The sequence below is a fragment of the Larimichthys crocea genome, chromosome VIII, assembly GCF_000972845.2.
Source record: "Larimichthys crocea isolate SSNF chromosome VIII, L_crocea_2.0, whole genome shotgun sequence".
In the NCBI taxonomy this organism is placed as follows: Eukaryota; Metazoa; Chordata; class Actinopteri; family Sciaenidae; genus Larimichthys; species Larimichthys crocea.
The window spans coordinates 3273623-3289346 of record NC_040018.1 but is presented as its reverse complement, the minus strand read 5'-3'; the positions used below and the strand labels follow the sequence as shown (position 1 = coordinate 3289346).

The 15724-nt window shown below is 40.8% G+C and overlaps 1 protein-coding gene across 1 annotated transcript in view; it reads right to left on the bottom strand.

The window, feature by feature from the left end:
- Positions 1-287: 287 nt before the first annotated feature.
- The window catches only part of trip4 (thyroid hormone receptor interactor 4), a 75802-nt gene continuing 60365 nt past the window's right edge, over positions 288-15724 (bottom strand). Inside the window, exon 13 of the mRNA XM_010732790.3 lies at positions 288-647. Coding sequence (XP_010731092.2) covers positions 583-647 — 65 coding nt within the window. The 3' untranslated portion in view covers positions 288-582. The remainder of the gene's footprint in view (positions 648-15724) is intronic.

The window sequence follows — 15724 nt, the reverse complement described above, 5'->3', positions numbered from 1 at the left end:
GGATTACGTTGATGAGTCTGTATCAACTAACCCCTACTGTGCCAATGCTATGTTCTCACTGAAATTAATGAGAAGACTGTTTTTTTTGTTAGTCTCAATGTAGGTTGTTGATCAAAAATATTTTTCCTTTGTTGTCTCATAAAAGCTGAAGGTGAATTAAACCGGAATATAAAGTCATTTATCTTTTGTGTTTTGAGAAACCAGTAGACGATAGTTGTTGTTGTTAAGATCAGAAGCGTTTTCATTTTGACAAATTAAATTTTAATTGGAATAAAAGAAGCACAAAATGAAACCTAATGATTTATTTTCTGCACACAATCAAATACAGACAACGGAAACTGAAGGCATTTGCCAAAATGATGATTTATCTCTGTGCTGCATGCTTTTAAAGCAATGTTTCTTATGTTAAATGCAAATGCCAGTAATTAAAAAATGATACTATGTCAGCTGTGAAAACTCCTGATAAAATATTGGAACAACCCAGTGGAGAATGTGGCTATTTTTCTTTTCTTTTATAGCAAACATAATTTTCCATGTTCCTGTGAGATCCGACTGTTTTCCTCCTCAGCTTCTCTACTCGCGTCACTCTGCAGCTGATGGGACCAGCCCCTTCTTGGCACCCTGGTGGTAGTGAGTCTCCAGCTTCCCTGTGAGAGAGAGAGAGAGAGAAAGCGGGTGAAAGGGAAGGGTGGGAGGGGGAGAAAAGAGGAAGGGATGAATCAAAACACCATCAAAGGGACAGAGTGACCTTTCTGAGAGCTCAAGGCCCACTGATTAGAGGCGGCTTCGGATAGACAGCGGAGAGAGAGAGACACAGAGAGAGATGATGAGGTAAAAGGCCAATGAGACCTTTTATTCCACAGCAAAGAGCGATTAGACTACAGCCTTTGTTGGCAGCAAAGTAAGGTGTCTTTTAATTCAGTTGGAGATGTACATTCAGTGTAATCTAGTGGTAACAAAGGCGACATATACACAGCGTTATGTCAGTTAGTTACAAGTAAACACACCTTGTGATGTTTATAAGTCTACATACAGCAAGCCCATTCAGTCATACACATTAATCAATACATTCATTGAGTAAGGAATTGATTGGCACTGTGGTTAAAGTGCATCCTTTGGTGAAAGGGTAGTGAATGCAGGATATCACCATAATCCATGTAGATAATACACTAGACTGAACAGAAGAAGCCTGTTGGATGTGAAATGTCTTCACGGGTCTACAACCAAGTCGAGTTGCCCCAGATTCAAAGGTTCAGTATCTAAGATTTAGGATGATCTATAAGCAGAATATAGCAGAAATATAATGTAATAGAAAATATGTTTTCATTCATTAATTGCCTAAAAATAAGAATCTTTGTATTTTATTTACCTTCCATATAGATAAGACCATTTTTCTGTCACAACCATAGGTTCTCCTACATGTGGGATGGGTGAGGCGAGGGTCATTCAGTCAGTTGCAATCTGCAGCCTCATTACTAGATGCAACTAAATCCTACACACTGAACCTTTAACTCAAAGAGAGATGACGTGGACAGACTGGACTGTATGTTTGTTTGTTTTGAAAGGAGTTTTGTTATCTGTAAAAAATTCAATTTTAATTTTAAGTTTTTGTGTGCAATCTGACTAAATATAACCAAATCCCTATAATGCCGTACTGTACCTGAACACATTGGAGTATAACATCTGAAGAAAGCCTGACTTGCACATACAACATGGTATCGTCAGCATAAAAACGGACACTGCAATGTTTAGTTGGAAAATATTGATCCTTGCGAGCCACCTTTATCAACTATCTTGATTTGAATCCATCTGCAACAACACTCTGAGCTCCAGCACAAAGATATGACCGTACCAGGTGTGAGATGAAACATCAGAAACAATGGAAAGCAGGGAATGTGAAAGCACTATCAGTATTAACTAATAAGCATTACGCGATACAATCGTTTCTCAGTGCACTCCCCCAGTGATGTAGCCAAGGAATGTTAGTATCTGTGTATGTTTCTCGGTCTGCCAAGAATGTAACAGTCAAGGATTGTTTCGTTAATACTTATGCCAGCTATCTGCCACCTGCACGAACTTGCTGATTAGCAGACTCTCATTTCCAAGCCATAAAACTGTAGCCTCCATTGTTCAGATTCGTTGCTCACTAATTCACGTGAACCTCAGAGGCGAATGTTTACAAGGATGAAAACAGCTGAGAATCTCAAAGAGGGATTTACCAAGTTGCTATTTATATAAGTGCTTGTAGCTATGGTGTGTAAACAAAAAGCCTGCAGCCACTGACTGGAGCTGACCTCTGAATCCGACTGCAACCGACACTTTTCTCTCTCAATAAAGCCTTTCCAATATCAACACCATTTCTAACTCCATTAGAGCTTACTCTCGCAAACTATGCTCCGCTGCTTTGTCCTTTTCTGTGTAGAACAACCTCTGCTGGGTTTTATAACCTGTATTGACCCCATCCGTTACTGCAAGGCAAATAATAACCCAGTGTGTGTGTGTCTCTCTCTCTGCCTAACACAAGACTCCTGCTTGTCAAACCACCACATTAACTGGCTGTTTTCCCCATGGCTGAGGCAGGGGAAAAAATGATACAAGTGTGACAGGCAGGGGTGGTGGTTGTCACTTGTGCTTTCTTTTCAAGTTGTCACGTTATGGCTGAACTCTGTGGGTAGCAGCAGCATAAACAAGGTGTTTAGGAGAAGTGCTGTTTGCTCACCGTTTCCAAGTCTGTCTGAATGGCTGTCAGTGTCTGTCTGTTCTGCCAGGAGCAAGTGCTGCTTAGGCGTGGAAATACCTCTGGAATCTTTTTTTTTTTAGGCGAATGCTGCCAAAAGTTTATCCAAGATTACTTTAATGACAAATCCACCATAACTGAAATGCATCATTCTTGCTTCCTTTTGGGTGTTGTGTGAGAGCGAGAGCTGGAGTCAGTATTGTGGAAAATTGGCTCTGGCAGTTTTCCTTGTCATGAGACAGTGACATTTCTGTGAAATGCTGTGTATCTGCATATATGGAAACAAACTGATTATGTAAGTCAAAACAAGCGTCCACAGATTGAGCATTTAGCAGCTGCACTCTCTGAACCCGAATGGCTATCACCTGGCGACAGTTTAACCTTCTGGTGTAGCCAGCGGATATCTGGAAAACGGATAAGGGATATGAGTATGACGAGAAAGACACATTTCTGCTAATCTCTATAAACAGATATTTTCACATGAACGCAAGTACCTTTTTGAAAAAAACAGCAAATTAAAAGCTAAATCGTTGTCAGACGACAGCCAATCGGTTTCGAGGTTGCATTTTGGTCGATGCGTTCCGCCTCTTTTGCTCTCCACACAGACTGATGCAACCAAATCCCGCTCAGACATGACTGGTCAATACTACTCAGGCTACAAACGGAAAGCAGGGCGCTTCAGGTGTCAAAATCTTGGTCCCTTGCCAACAGATTCTATATTCATATGCAGATATCTGTTTAGATTGTTGTTAGTTTGTCACAAAATTTAAATTCTTTCTAAAAATACATTTTGTCGGGTGTATGAAACATTGACATGACAGATCAGGATGTAACCATTCCTAACTATGGCTAGATCTTCTATGTATTTTCAAAGCTTGATTTGACTTGACGACCTCACTTAAGCCACCGGCTAGCTGTAAGAGTCGCAGTACCACATATTAATATCAGTCGTGATGAGAAACTCATCAATCTCTGACACTTTCCTCGAGTGCTTTTCTCAGGAAGGATGCCACCTGGGAGCAGAGCAACAAGCTATAAACACAACACTGACATATTATCACCTTATGAAGTTGTTTAATATTTGCCTGTTTTCATTTCCCGAAGCCGTAAGGAAACATTAGCATTTATTCAAAGTCATCGCCACCTGGCAAATGTAAGTTCAATATTCACTCTATTTTGTCTCTCCAACTCCCGAGGGAAACATTTGCCTCTTTAGCTGCTAAATGCTCCACTATGTTCACCAGCTAGCCGCCAAATTGTGTCTGTCAGCCATTAAGTGCTCGGCAGGTGGCTTACAGTCAGTTTTTTAGAGCCTTTTTTTCCTGACAACTGCTGACTGCTGGGGCTGAAACTGCGCCATGAGAGCGGCGAAAGTGAACCAAATCAAGTTGGGGGAAGCCAACTAACACAACAAGGCATTGTTGGTATAAAAAAACAATTCTTGTTCTGTTGGTTTTGAGTAATCATGGAAACCACTGTAGTAGAGCCTGTTAGACTGTAGACACAGTCTGCTTCCTTAGAATTAACTGTCATGCCGGCTCTGTCGCCATAGCAACTTTAAAGTATTTACACTGCTTAAAGGACTGAATGTTGGGAACCACTTAGTTTTTTTTTTTCCTATGCAGGGAAAACAGTCGAGAAGTGCCCTTTAGGCAATTTCTTACACTCATTATAATACATCCTTAAGTGAAACACGGAGCAGTAATGATTGGCCACAAACAACCAAGGACAACAGCAACAACGACATACAGCAGTGTACAATAAGTGGGCCTTGTTGTCACAGCTGTCAGAGGAAATGCTCTGGTTGTATGAACAAGTGAGATTCATTATATTTGCCGGGGAAAGTCAATCCGGCGATGTTACATATTCCATGGGTGAAGGCGACTTTTGTTAATGTCTCTGGAGCTGCTGAGCTGTCGCATTTCAGACTAGGTGCTGCGGAGCTGAGAAAGCTGGAGGGAATGCAAGTAAAAAAAGTGGGGGGATGGTGGGGTAAGGGTGGGTTGAGTGAAGGAGTGGGTGGAAAAAACAGAGAGACAGCAAAAAAAATGAGACAGAAGGGATGAGGAGAGGGAGAGGGAGACAGAGAGGGAGGGGTGGTGGGAGAAAGGATACAGATAGGACAGCAGGAGAGGTAGAGAGAGGGAGAAATAGAAAGGCTGGCCCATCGATTGGCTGAGATAATTTCCCATTGATTGCTGCACTGTTTGGAGATTGCTGGAGAAAGGTTTATTGCCCACATGCTGCAGCTGGGGAGGAGGCCATAAAATAAGCACAGGTTGTCTGCAGAGGAGCTGGCTCTCCATCATCAACACCGTAAAACACACTCCTGAAGACACACACACACACAAATGCTCAAACATAGACCGCACTTTGATACTCTCCTTACGTACTGCATGCATACTATTCCCATTACACATAATGGGAGAATACAGCTCATCGCTGATGGAAGCTGCGCTCGCATAATCCCTTGAAAATCCAAGGGCAGCAGTGCAAAGAGTATTTATTAGACTGGAATAGAGGTCCATTGACATCCTCCCTGACATCAATAACATGCAGGCCCATCCACTTCCTTGCAATAATAATCACAAGAATAATTGGCTGGTTGCGGTTTCTCTCTCTGAGAGAGTAACTGCCTACGCACTGATGAAAAAAAAGGCTGAATTTGGTATTCTATCTTTTTATTACACACCGGTCCCAATGCACCTGGATAATAAAACTAGAACAGTTATGTATACACACTTTAACCACATGTTGATACACCTTCTGTTGACACACTCTGACATGAGGAAATTATTTCATGCCTACAAATGATGACACAGGAAAGGAAAGTTAAAAGTGGAGCACCACCAGCTGTGATTGAATGTAGCACCTTCAACAGTATCTGTTACATCAAGTCTCACAGGGCTCCCACAATAACCGATTCGGAGTCTATCACAAGTATGCTGCCTGGAGAGTAAAAAGAGGTGCAGGAGTGAAAAAGCTTTAACTATCTGAAAATAAATGGTCGGATTTAATCATTCAAACATGGTGTCAGAGAACAGATGGGAAGGTATAGATTTCACCGGTGCACTGGCACTGATGTTTGTACGTCGGAAATCTTTGTGAAAACTTTCAGTTCTTCAGTTCACACACTTTATACACAAAGCTGGTGTCAATCACTCTAAACATAGCTTATGGATCAAACAAAACCAAGTGACAGCCTCCCTGGCTGTGAAGTGAAGCAAATGCGAAAGTGTAAAAAAAAAAATTGCGGTTCCTCAAACGTCCACTTGAGGCTGGCTACAGAATGCATCAGTCTCCAATAGGGCTGCTTGATTATGGAAAAAATCAATATCACGATTATTTTGGTCAATATTGAAATCACGATTATTCAAACGATTAATTTTGAGTTTCACAATGCATTTATTCAGCATTTCTCTCTCTCTCAAAAAACACTTTGTTATTGATTCTTTATGCAAAATATTCAAATTGAAAATACATTTTGGCTACAAATATGTACTTTACAGCTGTTTTGCAATGTATAAAGCATTAAATCAATAAAATAAATATACTTTATGGAACATTAAATAAGGCATAGAAAAACATAAATGTATCCAAAATAAACTATGGATCCAGCTGCTCTGCAAATTCTCTATATTTATAGAACAAAATAAATATAATAATAAGCATAAGCATCAATAAGCAATAAGCATCTTCTTGAAACCCTCACCCTCGACTGTATTAATGGGTTGCATATCTTTAGCTAAGAAATATCCAATGGCAGCTGTTAGGCCCCGTTTACACGTACACGGGTATTTTAAAAAACTGAGACATTTCCCTTCGTTTGTACCTTTCTTTTACACGCAAACGGTGAATTCGCCTCTGAAAACGAATCGAGTTTTAGGCAGCTGATGCGCCAAAAGTGCGACCAATGTTTACCTTTTGCTATGATGATGATCATGGAAGCAGCCGCCCATAGGCTTGGCGTAGTTATGATGGCGCTCCATGGCGTATTTATGCGGGCTGATGTAAACGAAAACTTTTTTGAAAACGATGCTATGTGCACGATGTTATTTTGGAAAACGGAGGGAGGGAAATATTCGTTTCTCAACATACCCGGCTATGTGTAAACGTAGCTTAATGACTTGTGCCTCTCCGAACTTGTCGGATAAGGAGTCGCATTAAACAATGTGTCTGTGATCGATGACTGAGTTTGCGTTGACGTCTTGCTGGTTGTGGCACTGGCTTTGTCTTTTTGTTTCTTTATTAATTCGTCGTGAGTGACTTTGTGCTTTTGTTTGAGATGGTTGAATACATTTGTAGTGTTACCAAGAGGAGCAGCTATTACCTTGTAGCAAATCTTGCACATTATGTGCTGCTGCTTCTCGTCGGATTCTTCTCATTCGCTTTCAGTCTCACTCACTGTTTTTGAACACCAAACGACACACCTCCTCACTCTTCAGCTGCGTGAGGGAGTGTGGGCTATCCTGTTAGTCAGCGGGGCTGCGTGAAATGGAATGTATTGTGCATGTGCGTCCCTCAGAAATTGTGTAATGACAAGTGGAAAATAAATAGTTTAAACTCGATTATATGATTTTTGAGATAGTTTGACAACAAAATCGAAATCGTGATCAAAATTCGATTAATTGTATAGCCCTAGTCTCCAATTTTCAAAAACTCAAAACTCACCCGTTCTAATTATATTAGGACTTAAAGTTATGCATAATTAACAGTGCGGCTGCTTTTATTGACAGGTGAGTGCCATTGAAGGTGTGTAGTTTGAACACACAGGCGTCATTCAGCCCGCCTCAGATCCACATCTTTGCCGATTTTTAGATTCAGACTCAGTCAGCATTGTTGTCACTTCTGCTTCTACACCTAGTGGTAAATGTAGCTCCTGCTGTTCTTCACAGGCTACTGATTGGTCCAAAACAACTGTGGTTTGGGCGTAGCTTTAAGCTAGGCAAGATGGATTCTTGTGTGATCTTGTGATTTGGGATCTCACGAGTTCAAGCTGCTTGGCAGGAGTAGCTATATAGTGCTTTGGACTAAATGACAATGCTCACTATGAGAGTGCTAATGTAAAGTACAGCAATAGTAATATCCAGAGAGATGACAGTCTTGGTCTTTTGAATGTCTGCAACCGTCAGTGAAATCTTCATTCAGCTTGAACTTGATCTCCGTCTTGAAAGTACTCTCAGACTTCACTGAAATAACTACCGTATTTTCCGGACTATAGAGCGTACTTGAATACAAGCCGCACCAGCTAAATTTAAAAAGAAAATACATTTTGTACATATATTGGCCGAACTTGAATATAAGCCACAGGTTTTCATGTTGTAACATGAGGTATTTACACAGACAGACAGTACACTGAAGATTATTTAAGTTTTAATTTAAGACACGCTTTTTTTCAAACTGTGCCTGAAAATCGGCAGTACGGCACCAACATGCCATCAACACGAGATGCCAAGATTACGTGCGGTAGCTCTATTTCCTTCTTTGATGGCCAGATCAATTGCCTTTAATTTAAAAGCTGCATCATGATGCATGATGCACAAAATGACAGTTCAAAATCAAAACTAGCGTCTACTTCTGCGCATAATCTTTCCCCACATGTCTGTCTCACTTTTGCATCTACTGCTCGAGAGCGCCCCCGTTGGCCAGTAAAAATCTATAAATTAGCTGCACCGTTGTATAAGCTGCATGGTTCAAAGCGTGGGAAAAAAAGTAGCGGCTTATAGTCTGGAAAATGCAGTGCATTATCATCACTCAAGGCAAAAAGCCAGAAAACTAGGAAAGACATTAGGATTCATCCTCTGGGCACCATGAACGTCTGGACAAAAGTTCATGGCAATCCATTCAATAGCTGTAGAGATAATCCAGTCAAAACAACCAAAATTGCCATCCCCAGAGCCACATTGCCAGCGTGGATAAAAAGGTCAAGTAATTTCCTACAACAGCTGGGTACTTTAGTTTTTAGCAGAGTTGCTCAAACAGGAGAAAATAATGCATTTCTTGGGGACTAATTTCAACGGTGGATTAATATTCATTGGCTGCATTAGTGAGTATCTACGGCACCAGGCTGATGTCTATCGGACTGACTCAGAATAAACTAAAGTGCCCATGTTCTCTGTAATGAACGCAATATGTGGCTTGTTGATGTGTTTTTAATAGTTTTGGACAACGATGGAGCTCTATGGCACAGACGAATAATCTGTATCAGGCTTTGGCTCCACAGGCTGCACTCGTTAGAAAGATCAATTTATTGTTCATTTTAGTCTCAATGGGTTTGTTTGCAATAACAAAGATATCTCTAGCCTTCTCCTCCACCACATAAAAATAATTTAGTATACCCATGTTAATAAAGCTTGCAGCAGTCAATACAATACTGGTTTGTTTCTGAGAAATCATATGTGGCAGCTGTATTTCCATATTTTGGTAAGCACGACTGGTTCAATAGCATTGAAGATCAAGTGAAAGGGCTCCCCGTTCATGATAAATCAAACCAGCTTCATTCTGACTCTTCTATCTTCCTTTTTGTTATCTGGCCTCAGCTTAGTACACCTCCAGCTGAAGCCATTTCTGCATGTGAAACCAAGCCGACAGCCTCGAGCACTGCGGGAAAGTGGATGTGTACAAAACCCTCGGTAACCAGGGGAGAACAGCAAGAAGAGGAGGGGGAAAAGACTGCCTGGATTCCCCGTCTTGCTGTTAGTCACACCTAATTTACATTCCCTTCCTGTGCTGCCGAGCTGGTGAATTTACAAGTGGATAGAGAAGGTGCTGTTTGAGACTTGTGTTGGCATGCTGTTTGCAAGGGGTTAGGGAGAAGCATGAACCATGCTTCTCACTGCAAAGAAAACAGTCTCTCTCTCTCTCTCCCCCCATCTCTCGGTCCAAACCTCCCTGCCTGAAGCTGTTTTCACAGACACTGAGGGACTGTAATGGCTGAGTGATTTCTCCAACCAACAGCGCGCTGTTGAACCGGTTTAGTCACGCACATGACAGTTCATCACAACTCGCTAGAGAACTGGTGTCTGACAAGTCGAGGACAGTGCTGGTTGGTGGGCGGATGTGGAGCAGTGAAGACATGGTGATAACTAGTTTATATCTGTGCTCCCAAAGTCCCATGCAACCTAGAACATAGAATTGGTCAGTTTTGTTTGAGTATGTGATTTTTTATTCATAAGATTTTTGACTATTAATAACAATTTTTCCTTCAGGAAAAATGTGCTGGCTACAGTTTGTGACATGTATTTTAAAGTGCTGCATTATGATCCGCCCACACTTCACCATGAGGATTAACTGATTTAGAAGATTTTGTTCCACTTAAAACATGAAGACCGACCATAAAAGTGCCTCCACTTAGCATTCATAAGCAGTATATAAACATTATAATGTAGTTGAAAGCAGATATTGAGATATTGATATAGTTATGAACGGTGTTTAATAATGTATTTGAAAAATGGAGGCTGGCATATTAACAGGTAATGAATATAGTTATATACAGATGTAATAGCTGGAAGGCAAAGCTCTTGATTTTCCAGTCCTCACCTATGATCACGAGCTTTGGGTAGTGATCTAAAGACTGACATCACAGATACAAATGGCGAAAGAAGTCAGCTGAGGTGGTGTGGGCATCTGATTTGGATGATGCCTGTGCACCTTCCTTTGGAGGTGGGCAAAACCAACTAGTAGGAGACCCCGGGGCAGACCCAGAACCCACTGGAGGGATTACATAGCCCATCTAGCCTGGAAACACCAGGTTGCTGGGGGTTAGGACGTCTGGAGCGTCCTGCTAAACCTGCTGCCACAGCGAACTGACTCCAGATAAGCAACTGTGGAGGTAGCACAAGTTGTCTACTAATCAGATGATCGGCGGTTCGATCCCCAGCTCCTCCAGTCTGCATGTCAAGGTGTCCTTGGGTAAGTTGCTCCCGAAGGCTGTGCCATTGGTGTGTGTGAAGGTGTATGAGTGGTTAGCTCCTAAAACTGATGCCAGCAGTGTGACTGTGTGAATAGGTGAATGAGTTATGTAGTGTACAAGCGCTTTGAGTGGTCGAAAGACTAGAAAGGTGCTATATAAGTAGTCCATTTACCATAAGCAGAAGAAAATGGATGGATGGACAGTTGTAATAATATAAAATGTAATCATAAAAGCATGTAATCATAAAAGTTTGACAAATACAACTACATTATAGTGTTATAAACTGTCACTGAATGTTTGTATACTGCTTTGAAATGTTAAATTAGGGGATTTGAAGTCATCAGGATTTTTCTAAGGCAAAACAAACAGTCATTAAACTGAGGTAACTGCAGCAGCTTCACGCTGTGTATACTGTATACTCAATCAGAACAAGGTTGGACATCCTTCGTTTCAGTTATTTATTTTTTTTACAGCTTCTAAATTCATAGTTGGGTGAGAAGCTGTTTGTCATTGTTGGTACGAGGCTTCATTAATCAGGGTACAGAAAATTACATTTCTTGCATTTTCAGGTAGCAAAAAGGTTGCTGTATTCCCTGGCGTGTGTTTAGTAACAGCTGTGCGGTTCTGATTCAAAGAAGGAGTCTGCGTATTGCTTGCATATATTTCTTGGCAGTTGTTTGGCATTTGATTATCCATGAGCATTAACAGTTGCACAAAATAGCAATGTTAGGAATTTAGAGGAAAAAAAAGAATGTGCTAAGTGTTTTGCGCTCTGCCCGTTTTCTTTCCAACACGCACCTGGCTAGCTGCTGCAGAAAGTGAGCGTGACTGTCAGATTGTCAGTTTCAGAGAGTTACAAACTTGACTGATGACGACCACGTCCAGTTGACAAATTGCCTCCAGCCTGTTGGAACAGCACTTTCTGTTTGACGTATGTATTAACTTTAGAGGTTCTGGAGTGAAGCTTATATTTGGAGGCTTAGCAGTTCAAACATCCTGACAAGCAGCTAGAATCTGAGCGGGTTGATCCTGAACAGTGTTCAGGCCTCTAGGTGAGGGACAAATTTCAAACAAATCATAATTTGTTGCCACTCATTACTGTAAACTAATAAATTATGCTTGTAGAACTGTTGTATAAGTCAAGTTCCTTGTATATTTACACAACTGGACAGTGTAAAGTAGAGTTGCATGATACCCATGGTATACACGGTACCCGCGGTGCCAAATCGTTACGGTTCCTACTATACTAGAAATTTTACACAACGGTACTACTTTGGATTACTATACTACCGGTGCCAGTTTCCGCCAGTTTTCTGCTCTGAATTTCGATAGAAATTCACTTCAAAACAAACAACAGGCTAAAGTTCTGTCTCACCCAGATGCGTGCACGGCTTACAGTCACAAACACGAGACAACACACTCACCGTGGTGAAAACACCGGGCTCGAGTGGCGAGTCTGCCGTGGCGTCAGTGTCAGTGTCACCACTAATTTTGCTCAAAAAACCAAACTCATTGTTTCAAACTTATTCTCTACTCTTACTCTAATTCTCATTCACCAGTATTATGTTTACCATGCACCAAACAACATTATAAGTAATCCATAAGTATTTATAACTTGTACAAATACATTGCAGTTCATAAAAATAATCATAAAAAAAGGCAGCAGTGTCGCGATAATACCCGGAACCATGATACTTTGTCTGGTATAGTATCGTGGTTACTCATTTGGTATCGTGATAACTCTAGTGTAAAGAATGGATAGCGTATGCATGGTGTCACCCACAGGTTTTTGAAGAGGCATTTTGAAGCTCAGAGTGTGGTGGCTCCAACCACCGCCATGTTGGCAGTCCTGCTTCTTGCGCTTCCTGCCTAATTTAAAAATCTGCAAAGATGTGGATCATTGGCGGACTTGAGACGGGCTGAATGACGCCTGGTTGCTCAAACAAGCCATCTGTAATGGCACCTACCTGTCAATCAAAGCGGCCACGCAGTTAATTATGCATAACTTTGGTGATAACAGGTGAGTTCTATAAAAATTCAGTACAGTTGTAATGAACAGAAAAAAATAGCTATAAAGACCAAAACTGTTTTTTGTACCAGGCTGTAAACATGTTTATTTCTGCTGTGAAGTTGGGCATTTTAACATGGGGACTTATGGAGACTGACTCGTTTTGCAGCCAACCTCAAGTGGTCATTCAAGGAACTACAGTTTTTAACACTTCACTTAACAGAGGTTGCCACTTGGTGTATACATACCTGTGCAATAAAAGTGATTCTGACTCTGAGAGAAGTGCAGCCTGGACAAAATGTTCAGTGTATAAATGTCTTGTATACTATAATGGACACTAACAGTTTAATAATTGTGAATTTCCAAACAACAGAGCTAAACATTGCACAGATTTTGATTACTTTGTGGGAAAGAACCGTGTTGGCAGTAATCAATCCAGTTAGCTTAAACTGAGAGTTAGACAATAGTGTCACATAGTATATATATTGATTACATGCTGCAGGCTATGCTTTGTGCGAAAATAAATACATCAGCCTACATAAAATGGGACTGTGGTTCCAAAGTTTTTGAGGACTTGCTCGATGATCATTACTTAAGATACTGTTGACAGTTTTGTCAAATTATGGTCACGCTATATTTACAGGCCACAACACAAACAACTCAAAGCTAAATGTAATGGACTCTCCTCTCAGACTTCATGTCACGGCTCCCATCAGTAGTCACAGAATGCTGAATGTCTTTTCTTCTCTGTTACCACACAGTCATACTGCAAATACACATGATAAACAACTTCCCAAAAGTCGCTTCATTTCCTGTAGAGCTGCACAACGAGAAAAGCTTAGCTGATGTGTGAACAGTTTATAGTGTGTCAGCCAAAGAATGTTGGACATGACTAAACATTTTAGAGTCATTGGCTGTCAGCAGCCAATCAGATATCCTGGCGGGCGTAAGCTGAAACTTCACTGCATCTATTCAGTCCTGAATAAATGTTTAAAAAACTGCTTGCAGCTCAGTTCCATCAGTTTAAGAAATTAATGCTCATCATAATTTTCTTCCACGTTTATGGGTTTTTAATATTTCACTGCCGTTTCTGCCTTCAGCACACTCGAAACACAACACTTAGGCAGTAAAAATAAATTATCTAGATGTTTCAAGCTACGTGGCTGCTTGAGACTTCAACAAAACGAAGCTCCTTGTGTCAGTCACAATAAACAGAGTTCAGCTCAGAGGCTGAATATTGGTTATTGGCAAGACTGCTTTTTACCATTATCCCCTAATTGTCACTTGTGGCCACAGTGGCCTCTATTTATCAAAATCTACACAGTCAAAAGTTACATAATTGAGCATTTATATTTTAACCTGTAAAGTGTACAGACACTCCTTGGGTAAAGTTAAAGTTGAGTTTGGCTTTAAAAGGTCCAGTGTGTCAGATTTAGGGGGCTCTATTTAAAGAATATGCCAGAACTTCAATATAGTATGCATAACCATGTTCTTATTAGTGTATAATCACCTGAAAATAAGAATTTTTACCTCAGAATGAGCCTTATATATTCACTTCCATGTTGAACCACCATGTTTCTACAGTAGCCCAGAAAGAACAAACTATAAAGGCTCAAGATAGGATTTTTTTTGTTGTCCATTTCGCAGGCGCCATAGGTTCTCCTTCATGTTAAGTAGGTTCCCAGGATGCATGTCCGACTGGTAGGAGACTCCGGGGCAGACCCAAAACCCACCGGAGGGACTACATAGCCCATCTGGCCTGGGAACACCCCTGGACCCCGGATAAGCGGAAGAAAATTGATGGACGGATGGTTAGGAAGGTTATGGGGTAAAACGAGGGGGTTGCAATTTGCAAATACACTGCTAGATGCCACTAAATCCAGAAGCAAATTGTGGTGGTAAATTACGGACGCATCGGACGACAAATTGTTATGAACAAATGAAGTAATATAGCAGAAGATAATGTTCTAAGATGTTACATTTTCCTGCACACCAGTTCCTGTTGAATAGAAATGAATGAGCAGATGGATCTTCCTTCTGGAAGCCATGTGTTACATGTCCCACTCTGTCATAGCACCCATTGATGCCTGACCCTTTCGTTTGAAGAGTGCCGTTAGTTAAACATTACCAGTTTAAAAGAACCACTTGCTCTGGCTGTACAAGCACAATTACTGGGAAACCTGGAATGATTGAGCAAGACAGTCTATCAGTTACGGGGAGTTGCCTGTACTGATGTTTCCTAACAGAGAGAGAGAGAAGGTTTCCCCTGCAGCGACGAGTCTCGAAAATGGGACTAGCACCTCACAGCTTATCAATCACCTCTCTGAGATGCTCTTAAAATTCGCTGGTGGATGCAGAAAAGTGTTGAAACATCATGGGAGATTGTTTTTGTTAACATCTTTCTTGTAATTATCTACATTTGGATTCGAGTAAAATAGTTTTCAGGACAATTTAATTCAGAGCTTTCATCACTTGGTGCTGCTCGGTATGTGGTGTGAAAGAAAGCACATGTTTTTATTGTTCGTTTCTTTCAAGTAGATTTTATTGTCAGGGCCACCGGGTTCTGATTTTCATTCACAAAAGGGAAAAAGAGAGCAGTCAGCTGGAGACAACATGAGCGCCACAGATGAAAATAAAATCAATTCTGTGCACTGTGCCACAGCTTGTTGAAAGTATAAATATATTGTAAGATCATAGGCAGAAACTCTCTGTGTTTTATGGATCTATTTAGCATTTCCCCACAGAACTGTGTCTACGCATTAATGTTTTTCTTTGCACTGACAAAAGATCCCAGAGAATATAAAGACTTTGGGACGTTGCTTAAACAAATTGAATTTCTAATTCACTTACTGCCCCCAACTTCAGACTGTTCACACAATCCACTATTCTGGCTTTACGCTTTGCTAGACATAGACACAGTTAGGATTATATTTAAACCAGTGCTGATTCTGACTTCCTTTAATGTTTCAAAGACTTGTGTTATGCAGATAAAGCTTACAGCACTTTGGATTTCTAATAGACTGCAGAAAGCAACATTCCTGGAGTTTTAACATAGCTATATTTCTGT